This window comes from Fragaria vesca, linkage group LG5 (genome assembly GCF_000184155.1).
Source record: "Fragaria vesca subsp. vesca linkage group LG5, FraVesHawaii_1.0, whole genome shotgun sequence".
In the NCBI taxonomy this organism is placed as follows: domain Eukaryota; kingdom Viridiplantae; phylum Streptophyta; class Magnoliopsida; order Rosales; family Rosaceae; genus Fragaria; species Fragaria vesca.
This window is the reverse complement of record NC_020495.1, coordinates 26896026-26907923: the sequence shown is the minus strand read 5'-3', so window position 1 is coordinate 26907923 and position 11898 is coordinate 26896026. Positions and strand designations below refer to the sequence as shown.

The 11898-nt window shown below is 36.9% G+C and overlaps 2 protein-coding genes across 2 annotated transcripts; both read right to left on the bottom strand.

Annotated features, from left to right (window-relative positions):
- Positions 1–3366: 3366 nt before the first annotated feature.
- Positions 3367–5509, bottom strand: LOC101301497. The gene is made up of 2 exons (XM_004300571.1): positions 4223–5509; positions 3367–4055 (listed from the first exon to the last, which is right to left on the bottom strand). The coding sequence occupies exons 1-2, from the start codon at positions 5507–5509 to the stop codon at positions 3897–3899; spliced, it is 1446 nt and encodes a 481-aa protein (XP_004300619.1). The 3' UTR covers positions 3367–3896.
- Positions 5510–7121: 1612 nt separating this feature from the next.
- Positions 7122–11777, bottom strand: LOC101301204 (splicing factor U2af large subunit B-like). The gene is made up of 13 exons (XM_004300570.1): positions 11661–11777; positions 10958–11259; positions 10702–10815; positions 10149–10216; positions 9483–9553; positions 9322–9366; positions 9154–9213; positions 8951–9011; positions 8756–8868; positions 8197–8659; positions 7824–7970; positions 7518–7585; positions 7122–7423 (listed from the first exon to the last, which is right to left on the bottom strand). Exons 1-13 carry the CDS (start codon positions 11775–11777, stop codon positions 7280–7282), a joined length of 1773 nt encoding a protein of 590 aa, XP_004300618.1. The 3' UTR covers positions 7122–7279.
- Positions 11778–11898: the final 121 nt, after the last annotated feature.

Genomic DNA, 11898 nt, shown 5'->3' with positions numbered 1-11898 from the left:
AGCGTATTGAGGGTCAGTAGTTATATAATTTGAGATGTGCTTGTTTGTTCTTATGAAAATTGATAGAGTTCTCTCTTTTTCCTGTGATTATTTACCATCAGTAGCTTTGAACTATAACTTGTTTTTTTCCGATGGAAATTGATGGAGGCTCAATAGCTTTATTTATGAATATTGATGAGACTTGATTTCAGTTTATTTGTATTTGTGAATGTGAATGCGAGATACTTATTTTATACTGAACCTATCATTGTTTTAGTTTTGTTATTGAGGTTCAATAGTTTTATTTTTAGCCTGCAACAATAGTTTCATAAGATTTTAATAGTTTTGCGTACCTTAATGAAGATCAATAACTTTTGAAGTACTCATATTTCCACATGTCTTATACACAGATTGAATACAAATAGGGTAAAGAGGAAGGCAGCTGCAATTGTTAAGAAAGATGTACCGGCAAACATGAAGGAAAAAAAAGAGCACCGTGACAATTGAAAAATACAAATCAAGCTCCATGAGGTTCACTACCCTTGGTTTTGTCTTGCTAAGTGATGGTTTGGAACTTTCGATACGAGGACTTACTTTTTTTTTTTTTTTTTTAACTTTTTTATTAAATAACTCACACACCCTACATATGTCAATGAGATTTGAACCCATGACCTTAAAGTTGTTAGTTAACACCTTAAGCAACCAGACCACGGCTCACCGACGATACAAGGACTACTTATCAACACAGCTTGCATGGTGAAGTTTGGTATTCATAGTGGCAATTATCAGCAAAGCAATAGCAAAGGCCCCAAAACGGATATCAGTTGTGGAGCTCATCAATGATTTTTATAGAAAAGATTTCATATATGGTTACAACTTCTCTCTATTGTTAATTTTTTTTTATCATCTATTTTCATCAAATGACCATAATTTTTTAAGTTACAATGATTTAGAGCATCTCCGGTAATAGTTGATAAATTTGAATGAAAATTATATTTATCAATTTATTTTGAGAGTTGTGTTCCATTAGAATAATTATTAGAGAAAATTTGACTATTCATCGATAAATTCTCTCTCCTGAATTGATAAATTTGTCAAATTTGTTAAATTTGTTTATCAATTTCTAAATTTGTTAACTTTTTAAGTATACTGCTAGAACAAAGATTCATTTAAAATTTGATAAATTTCTAATTTCTTTCAATTTATCTCTGTGTTCTTTTTAATTAAGAGAAAGGGCATTTATGTAAAATACTAGCTAACTACATTAAAAACGGTTGCTGTTAGTTTGTTGTACCGCGTGGGAAATCAGAGAACACGGCCTGCTATGGGTAAATAAGTGGCTAAAAGTGTAGTGAGTGGTAATTTTGTATTAAAGAATTCAGATATGTTAATGCAAAACATAATAATAAACGGAGAGAGAGACGGGCAGAAAGTGCAAATTCTTAACTATTACCAAATTCGTTTTGTAAATCTGCAAACTGCATGTTCAACCTAGTTATACACTAGGCTACAAATACCTCACTACAACAAATAACCGGGAAGAAACAAAGAGTCCAGACAATCTTAATAATCTAAAGTGAATTGAATGATCTTGGTAGACGAATAACTAATGTAATCACTTCACAACAACTATAGATTACCATCGTATGGAGATTTCTTCATGTAATATTTCTTAAACTGAAAGAAGGCTATCCAACAGACACATCTCTCTCAAAACTCAAACGAATAATTAGCCTTTGAAAGTACTCTAATTTCGCTAAATAGACCACCAACAAGAAAATATATAGAGATCAGGAGAACATACCAAATGGCTGTTCATTTGATGGGATGACTAATTATTCAATGCAAAATCAATACAGAAAATATCAATACAAGTGGTGGTGTAGTAATGGCAGCTGTCACCACTGAAAATATCAATACGGACACACAAGTGGCAACAAAAAGAACATTTGACACTTTCCGCCGGGCTTTCACTGATTTTAACTTCTTATCAAGCCTTTTCTTTCGGATTTGCAATATCTGCAACAGTGGCGTAGTCAGAAATCACAAGTAGAAGGGTCAAAAATTTAAACAGTAATGTCACACAAAATAAAAATATAATTTTTATTAAATAATATAAAAATTTATAAATCATTAGAATACTTCGAAAACAAAAATTAAACAAAATAACAAATCTCTTTAAAACAATTATAACTGTCCTCGTCCTCGACGATTGTTTATATTTTTAAATTTTGGAGGAGGTTCAGATGGTGTCGACTGTTCTGATGTTTTTCTCTTACGATACTTTTCATAATAAAGCTAAAACATCTATAATTACAAGTTTTTAATTATGAAGGTTGTCGACGACATGAAAAAATTTACTAAAGGGTAATAAAAAGAAATACGTAAAAAAGCAACTAAAACTGTTTATATAGAGGTGCACGAGAAATCAATCACAATCATTGATTGATTAGGAAAACATATTAATTACAAAGACAAAAAAAAGAGACTAGGAATATGTTTTAATTGTAATGTTAAACGGAGATGCAATCAATCATTGATTAAGATTAGAAACCTATATTAAAAAAATAAAGAGAACCACATGTAATTAAACCTATATTAATTAGGAGTTTTCTTTGCAGACAAACACACGTGAGGAGTTGAACACTCCTCTGTCCAAATTGATTGTTGTAATTAATATTTTATATGTCAAACTTTTCTTTAATTGGTTAGAGGGTTAAAATAGTGTCAATATCACATTTCAACTGAAAAAATTATATAACAATATGACCTAGTCAAAAATGCGAGGGATGTCAGCTGAACCCCCTGACCCCCCCCCCCCCCCCTCCCCTCTCTCCCTTTCCCTATGCCCTTGATCTGCAACATAAATGCATGTTGGTTTAAAACTGCCTGAAATAGTGAAAAAAATTCCTCTCCGAAAGGATCCCCGGCTGCCTTAAATGCTCTCAACTCCTGCAATATCCTCACACACCCTTTCCCTGTTGGTGAAACTACAAGAAATTACAATAAAAATTATAATTTCAATATTACACAAGCTCGTTGACAATAGGCTGAGGCGCAGGTATCTCGCTCTCTTTAAGGAGATTCAAGCCCTCTGCGAAATAATACCGGTGCACCAGACTCTTGACTTGTCTCCTCTAAGATACAACAGCCCAACAACAAGTTGTATGAATAAAAACACAATGACACTCTCGGGAATTTTTTATGAAAAGTTGATGGGTGAATAAGTAGTTGTAGTTCATGTGGTCCAACTTTTTATGCAACAAATGGTGATATATATAAGCTTGTAGAACACTCTCATGATTAATAGGGTAGTAACCAATAGCCATAGATTACAAGAAATAAAAAGCAAAATAAACCAAGTAACCACCATGAGTTACACAAATAAATGTAAAACGGTTTTTTCAAAATAAAAACTGAAAGCAACACCCAAATAAATTCACTCAAATAAATTCAAAATAAATTAAAGTATTAAAATGTAACAACATTCCCTTCAAGACCAGCTTCCACTTCTTCCTCAAACCGCCTCACCGCAGCCTGGATAATGAGCTGATTGTTTACAACACGCTTGAGACATGCCTCTACTCTCTAGGGCAGTACAAAAATCCAATGTATGGAGACTGTTCTCAAAATACTCCTCCACTAGAGAGAAAATCTCTTGATTGTTCCATATATCCTTTTTGCATTCCAGAAGTACCTTGACCACTTCCTGGTTTGTGTCAAGCAACCAATCAGAGACCTCTTTGAGTGAGTTTAATGATAGGGACCTCACTGTAACTCTAGTGGAAAGTGAGTTGAAGACTCGGCTAGTGCGCTGTTGGAGAGATAAATCAAACGAATGTAAACCCGAATCGAGCTTACAGGCTGCCTCATAAGAGCTGAATAGGGCTGTGTACTGGGATTTTGTTTGGATAGCATTATTCAGAACTACTAGTGTCCGCAGCATAGTGCCCTTCGTAAGTTTTCACAACAGTTTCTACTGACGCTTGCCTTTTGTTAAAAGCCAAAATAGGAAATGCAAGTGTTGTGGTTTCCTTCTCTGCTACTTTACACGGGAGTTGCCATATTTCTTTATCCTGTATGCACAAAACCGGATATGAGGAGTGTTCTGAATGCTTCGCATATCACAATTTTAATTTCACCATTTCTGAGCTATTTTAAGCATATAATGTTATTCAAAAACAAAACATATAATGTATGCTGTGCACTGCAAATTAGAAATGAATAATCCTAGGTGACTTGCCTCTTCCCCTTGCCCAACGGTTCGTTCGTCTCCCACCTCCATGTTACTTCTTGCCAGTGCCGAATCAAATAATTCTGTGATCCCAGCTAATATTGTAGGTGATAGAGGCTCCCTCTCCTCCTCCTCTACAGCAACATCAATTTGACGGGATGCCAGACTACTCCCTTCAGTTCGCATGTGACTTTCATCTCCCACCTCTACATTCCCTATTGAATCCATAGACTCCTTCATTACATCCACTTCAACTTTTGGCAATTGAGGTTCAGCTGCAGCGCTTTCATATTGATGATGTTGTAGCACAAAACTCCCTTCAATTTCCTCGATTTCCTTTTCCAACTTGCTTACAGAAACCAAGGCCTCCTTCACATCAGTTTCTATCTGCAATCTCAGTATATTGAACAGCCTCTGAAGAGATTCATCTAGTTCAAAAAGGCTGTTGATGTACTTGAACTTTTTGAACCTGTTCCACAGAGAACTCTTGGAACATTTGTAAACGAGCTCTTCACCTTTCTTCAAGTACACTATGAAATCCTCCAAGATTTCCTCTTTTGGAAAATGCAATACCTTGTTACATTCTACTATCTCTTGTACCAGTGGTTTCAAGCAATCCAGTGTGAACTTGAAATCTTCCAGGAGTCGTTTGAACTTGGAATTTTTGCCTTTTACTTGTACAACAGCATCAAACAGTGTCTGAAATACTTCTCCAAGGCGCAACCCCTGAACAGAAGGAGATCCTTTTCCGGTTGACGCTGCAACACTATTCTTTTGAACCATCTCTATTATTTGCCGCTGCGTATCAATAATAAGTCGCTGGTTGCTAAGAATCTCCAGCTGTCTTCTCCCCAGCTCATCTTGTCTATCCCTTGTTGTCCTTGCCCAAATCCCTATCTGGTTGATTTGAGCTAATGACTGCAGCCTCAGTATTTCCAGCAGACGTCTGAGAGACTCATCCAACTCATCAAGCTGGTCTGCATAGCTAACGATCAAGCAGTTGCAGCAATTTCCCCAGACGCGGATGTTACAAGTGTTGATGCTTGATAACCGACCAACGAGCACTATGCCTTCATCAATTTTCCTCTCAAGTACTTGTATTTCTTGGACGGGGATATTCAGCTGCAGGTTCTGCAATCTAATCTGTTCTATGATCTGTGGCTGTAGACAATCAAGAGTGAATTTCAAACACCTGAGGTGGGTTTTGAACTTACTAGTATTGTTCATGGCCAACTTAACACCATCGTAGAGCAGTTGAAAAGGTGCTCCTCCGAGAAAATTCAGAGTCATAGACATGATTATCAACCAGATTCAGATCAGCTTGCTCGATTCCAGACCATCCATCAGTTTATCTTCCTCCCAACAAAACCCTCTTGGCCAACCTTAAGCCCATGTGACATAGAAATGAACTGTTCTACACCAATAGCTCAGTCCCATGTTGCACCGACACTTCATACCACGCTCGACATGCCCCGACACGTGATGTGTAGGAAAATGTTGACTTTTCCGACATTTTAACCGACACGTCAAGTCATCCTCCGACACATCACGCCATTAATTGTTACTCAAAAAAAAACATAAAACCCAATACATAAACTATAGCAACTGTAAAAAAAATTTCAGCTTCTTCTCTCCTTTCTGTTGCTTCTCTTTGGCCATTGATAAATGTGTGTATTAGTGGGAGCGAGGACTTGAGAAGAAGAAGAGATGAAGCATAGAGAAATAGGATTTTGGAAAGAGTTGAATTAATCAAATTAAGAGAAAAAGGATTATGGTTGGTGAGGGTTTCTGTTTTTGGAGTTTTATATAGGAAAATGATTTTAGGTTTTAATAAGCTTAAGATTTTTGGCCTTAATCCTAGGTGGCATAACATGTCACCTAAACACATCATCAATTTAAAAGATCATGTCATGTCATTCTTAAGTAAAAATTCAATCTTATCTTTCTCAAATCCAATGCTCTAGATTATCTTGAATTATTCTATAAAAATAAAAAAAAACATTTTTGAAGCTAGATTATCTTGAATTATTCTATAAAAAAAAAACATTTTTGAAGCCATTTTTTTTATTATGTTCATGCTTAAATTTAAACACTTGATATAATGTGAAATATATATATTTTTGAAATTATACTTGTTCAAAAATATGAATTCAATTGCATACATATATATAGTTTTCTCGAACGAAAAAAGTTCTACATACATACAAAAAGGATTCGATACAGGTTTTTTTATTTTGTATGTATTTTATAATAAAATTCGATGAATAATATAGGTTTGAGGAAAGTTTTTTATTTTTCTGGGTTTTGGGAATTTTTAATGGGGAAAAATTATGAGATGTGAAGTATCATAAGTAATTAGTTTACGTCATTAGTTTGGACATGGGACTAGAGTAGCAGCTAGAACGCCAAGGAGGAGAGTGAAGGATTTTGATGTTTTGGGTTTATACTATGTTTATTAAAAGACAGAATTATGATCTTTTGGCTAATAAATTAATGATATTTTATATTTTTAGTAATTCTTTTATGTATTAAATGTATATAAATATATTAATTATTTGCTGTGTACAAACCATGTCGAATCTTACGTTTTTGAGAATTGTCGTGTCGCCGTGTCAGTATCGGTGCAAGATAGTAGCTCACATTCGGATCTACTATTCTTGTTCTGTTTTCACTCATCAAAGACGTGAGCAAAGAGATCGCCAGCAACCTCTCGTTTTTTCAACTTCCATAATTTTTCAACTAATCTTCATGTGCAGCATGGCCGTATCGACTTCTGATTACAGATCACCAGTTTCAGAATCGCAAGGTCCCATTTGAGAATGAGCATTTGACATGAATGGCAAACATTTGAAAGATTCAGATATGTTAATGCAAAACATAATAGTAAACGGAGAGAGGGGCAGAAAATGCAAATTTAAAACCATTACCAAATTCATTTTGTAAATCTGCCAAACTGCATGTTCAACCTAGTTATACACTAGGCTACAAATACCTCACTACAGCAAATAACTGGGAAGAAACAAATAGTTCAGACAATCTTAATAATCTAAAGTTAATACAAGGGGGCTAGCAACTAGCGTCATAGTCACCCTGAGCAAACTTGTCCTCTGGATAAAACACTGCCACAACAGAATTCCCACCAAATTTACGGCCATGCATCCCTGTGCGGGCTTTTGTAGAACCATCAACGTCCGCATACTCCAAAAACACCTGCAAGCACATACAAGTTTTAGCAAAAATAAGATCAACTACTGAAATTAGAGAGACTAAACAAGTTAAGTGTATTGAACTCTAAAGCACAAACCTTTCCAACTCCAGGAGAGGGTTGGCCATCTGGTCGTGGACGAGGAATCATGACACTCACGAGAGAACCTGCAAAGCAGTGAAAGCAAATACATATTAGATATGGACAACATCACAGTCTCAAGTGAAAATCTGTTAGAAGGTTTGGGAGGCTTCTGTCTGAATGTTAAGCCTGATAGCAGAATGTTGGACTACAAAAAAGGCTGTAAAACAGAAACATAATGACAAAAAAGGAAAAAAGATCAATACCACAGTAAACATTGCTGTTCAATTAATAAAACGTAAAATGCAGATAACAATGACTAACCAAATTTCTCGCCCTCCTGCTTCATATCTTCCATAATGTCTTCATACTCAAGATCATCCTTCAGTTCTTCCTCATTAACTACTTGTGTCAAACATACAACTTTGGTGGCCACCAAAGCAGAAGCAGGCTGTTGCAACAACAAAAAACCTCTGCAAGATACAGAAAATTAAAATATTATACCAAACCCATACAAACTAAATATCATCCCTCTATTTCTTAAATCTTCAAGCCACAAGAACAAAAACGTTCAGAAACAAATATAAATAAAAAAGTAACAAACTTGGGATAATAACCCACAGCTTATATATAGCCTTCTATATACTTTTGAAAAACGTATTGAAGGAAACATGTCCAAAGGAGATGAAAAACAAACGAATATATTCACTAACCTGTAATGCAATTTGCTGCTGTGCATGCAACAGAACACTCTCTTGCTCAGGTTTTGGCTGGTTGGCACCTTGATTAGCACGCCTAACCGTGAGCGTCTTGTCACCCATTTTAATCCCATTCAGTGCTGCACAGGCTATGTCGGTAACTGCAAGATCTTGGTAAACACAAAATGCGTATCCTTTCGAGTTTCCTGTTTCCCTATCTTTCACTAAATCAAAACCACGGAGAGGTCCAAAAGACTCGAGCAGCTCCTTGATCTGGGCTTCTGTAAAGTAGTAGGGTAGACCACCAACAAAAATGCGATCAGGGCCCTCAAGCCCACCAGCAGAACCAGGTGTTAAGCCAACATTAGCCAAGTTGAGATTTGGACTGGGCTGGCTTGGACCGAGTGTTGCAGCAAGAGATGGGTTGTAGTCACTAGGTCTCCTAACCTTAACAGGGGCCCCCTGTTTTGTATCCCAAATATATTTGAACAATAAGGTCAGTGTTATATGCTCATTAGAATATCAAAGAAACATATCTCAAAGAAAATATCAAAATACCTCAAAAATAATCCCATCCAAAGCCATTGCATTGCTGGCCTCTTCGACAGATCTCATCTCAACAAAGGCAAATTTTTTTTCATGATTGATGTAAACATTAACAACAGCATCTCCTGCAACAGCAATGTGAATTAGGTTATCATCTATATGGGAAAGTACTTTATTATATACATGTTTATTGGAATTTAAACATACCTGGGCCAGCAGTGTTCCCTCCAATAGCATGCATAACATGGCTGAAAAATGTAGCAACCGACTGCACATATCCAGAAGATGGTGTAAGTTTGAGTTCTTACGCTTTAAAGCAACATGCAAGGAAATGTAAATGTACATCAAAGTATTGTTTAATGCTTATGCAGATAAATAAACGCAATGAAAAGGTCGGCAAAGAGGTGAACCTGCTCATTTGCTGTAGGGGGAAGCCCTCCAACATACACCCTCCGGGCATGCCTAGTAGCCTGATACCAACATAAGTGACAATTGATGTCAGAAGAAGTCAAAATAAGTTGAGCAGAGTATATGGGAAATAGTTAATAAAGAACAGCAATTCTCACAATAATGCCAACCTGTTGAGTCATTGCCTGTACAGGCATAACAGGAAGTGCTCCAAACTGCTGCAAGCAGACAAAATTCAACAATTGACAGGAATCAGGAAATGTACATCACATCATTTCGAGAAAAGGAAAGGAGAAAGTGTGTGCTTGTGTGTGTATGGGAGAGAGAGTACCTGGCCAGTTGCCAAAGGGAACATGTTTGGGAACATCCCAGGAATGGTTGGAGTAGCTCCAGGCATCTGGCCTGCAGAGAAAATTAGATCATTTTTTAGACCTCAGAGCAAAAAAATATTTAATTTATAAGACTTATTATTAACTACAAGTGCCGAATGACTCATCCGCCCCACTTCATTTTCCATGATACTTCAGCATTTCCCAACATTCAAAGATATAGTTTATCAAAAGAGACGAAATAAGTACATCAGTTACAAGTTCTGGAGGAAATATTTGTAAGACTACCAACCGGTGCATTGATTCCTCCTTGTACATAAAAGCTACAGAAGTCGGCTCACACCCATTGTCAGCACAGTGGGGCAAGTAGCCCAACATTGCCTTCTTACAACAACATACAAGACATACAAAACAAACAAAGGAAAACACGAAACACAAGAAAAACCAGAAAAATCTCTCAGTCCCAGAATTATGTCACCAAGTAAACAATAAAAAGAAAAAAAAATATAACCCAGAGACTAATGCTTTTTCATACCTAGTGCAGTAGGAATAAATTACAGCTTACCAAAATACACCATGCAATGGGATATGATGTTTCCACACTAGTCCAACAAAGACAAAAGCAGTTAACATGATACAAAAATCCTAAGTCTAAGAAGAAAATATACCTGTCACAGGAACAGCAGCACCAGGTATTAGTGCAGAAGCAGGAGGCGCCATATCAAAACCACTAATTCTTTTGCTGCAGAAGTAGTTAATGTCAGGTTTATAAACAAAGCAAATATATACAAATCATAAACAAAATAGATATGAAAGATTACTTTACCCAGCAAAACTCATATACCAACAAGAAATTGAAATATGAAACCTTCTAAACTAATAAAACAGTTCTTGTCTTCACTGGTGAAGCAAAGCACGACATTTGAAATAGTGGTGTAAAATATGAGTTTGAAAGAATCCTTAGTTTTCACAACCTAATCATTTGAAAACTGAGGAAGCAGGCCTTATGGTTCATGACACGCTGACAGAAAAGAACAGAAGATAGACTAAGTACAAAATATACAAGGAACATTATAACTCTGAGCACTATTAGTAAAACCCAAAAATAAAAAGCTAAAGTCGACCCTTTCGTTCATAAGACTTTGTATACTTATGGTGGGAGTTATCAAAATGATGTAACAACTTTCTCTATCCCAATCACTAATTTCACACACAATATACCTTTTGGAACGTGAGCGAGAGCGTGATCTCGATCTGGATTTATGCTCAGATCTACCCCTGGAACGAGACCTGCGCCTATGCCTATCCTCCCTGTCTCTGTCATAATCCCTCCGCCTGTAGGATTTATTGACACCGATGATTAAAACATTCTGGAAGATTCAATGTGAAAAATAACGAAGATTTAACAGTGCCAAAATTGCATCAATCTTCTGAAATAAAGATTCATGCGACAAGTATAACTCAAAATCGCTCATACCTGTCACGGTCACGGCTGCGGTAGTGATCCTCATCATCATCATCCCTGTCTCTCCTTCGCTCACTCCTTTCACGATCCCTGTGGCGATCTCTATGATGATGACGATCATGATCCCTATCTCTATCCCTATCCCTATCCCTGTCTCTCTCCCTATCCTTATCCTTGCTTCTCCCCCTATCCCTATCCCTCTCCCTATCTCTGTCCCTCTCCCGGTCTCTGTCCCTGTCCCTCTCCTTATCACGCCCCTTCTCTCTTTCCTTCTCTCTGCTCTTCGAAGATTCTCTCTCGTAATCACGAGAATGCTGAAAAGGAAACAGAATCGGCATTAGTTGCGGTATATGATAATATCGAAAACAAAATCGAAACAAGAAAAAAATCAAGGAGAAGCATCTATCCTATATGAAAACACACCTAATTTTTCCTGCTACTGAACATCAAAGTAACTATCAGAACTTCTAAACATATAAACATCTCAAATGTTGCAGTAGTAGAAGTCAAAAAATCGTTCTCCACGGATCAAAAACAGAGTAAAACTATTATCATAGCACAGTAAATCCAACACCGGTAAATTTACGCCATAGATCCTAAAATCAAAATCAATACAGAAACCCTAGACCTCGCACCGACACTCTGAATCAATCTTCGAATTGCGTAGGAAGCCAGAAACAAATAAAAAATAAAAATCCAAGTAGCAGTAACTAACCTGAGATTTGGAATCGCCGTAATCGTCGAGAGCGCCGTGGTTAGAGCTCCGCGGCTGGGGAGAGTTGCCGTCGACGTCCTCTCCGTTACCGTCGTAACGTCCTTCGTAGTCGGCCATCTAGGGCTTTCGGTTTTCTCGTCGCTTCTATCACTCTCTTGAATTCGACTCTGGAAATTGAATGGGGGATATTGACGAGAAGAGGACTCTCTTAAATTAGGGCTCGCGAATTGTGGTTCCT

Coding starts and splice junctions, on each gene's coding strand:
- LOC101301497 (XM_004300571.1), bottom strand. CDS start 5,509: ATGTCTATGACTCTGAATTTTCTCGGAGGAGCACCTTTTCAACTGCTC. Junction 4,056..4,222: donor CCGTTGGGCAAGGGGAAGAG/GCAAGTCACCTA, acceptor TTGTGCATACAG/GATAAAGAAATATGGCAACT.
- LOC101301204 (XM_004300570.1), bottom strand. CDS start 11,777: ATGGCCGACTACGAAGGACGTTACGACGGTAACGGAGAGGACGTCGAC. Junction 11,260..11,660: donor ACGGCGATTCCAAATCTCAG/GTTAGTTACTGC, acceptor TTTCCTTTTCAG/CATTCTCGTGATTACGAGAG. Junction 7,586..7,823: donor GCAGGAGGGCGAGAAATTTG/GTTAGTCATTGT, acceptor ACTGCTTTGCAG/GTTCTCTCGTGAGTGTCATG.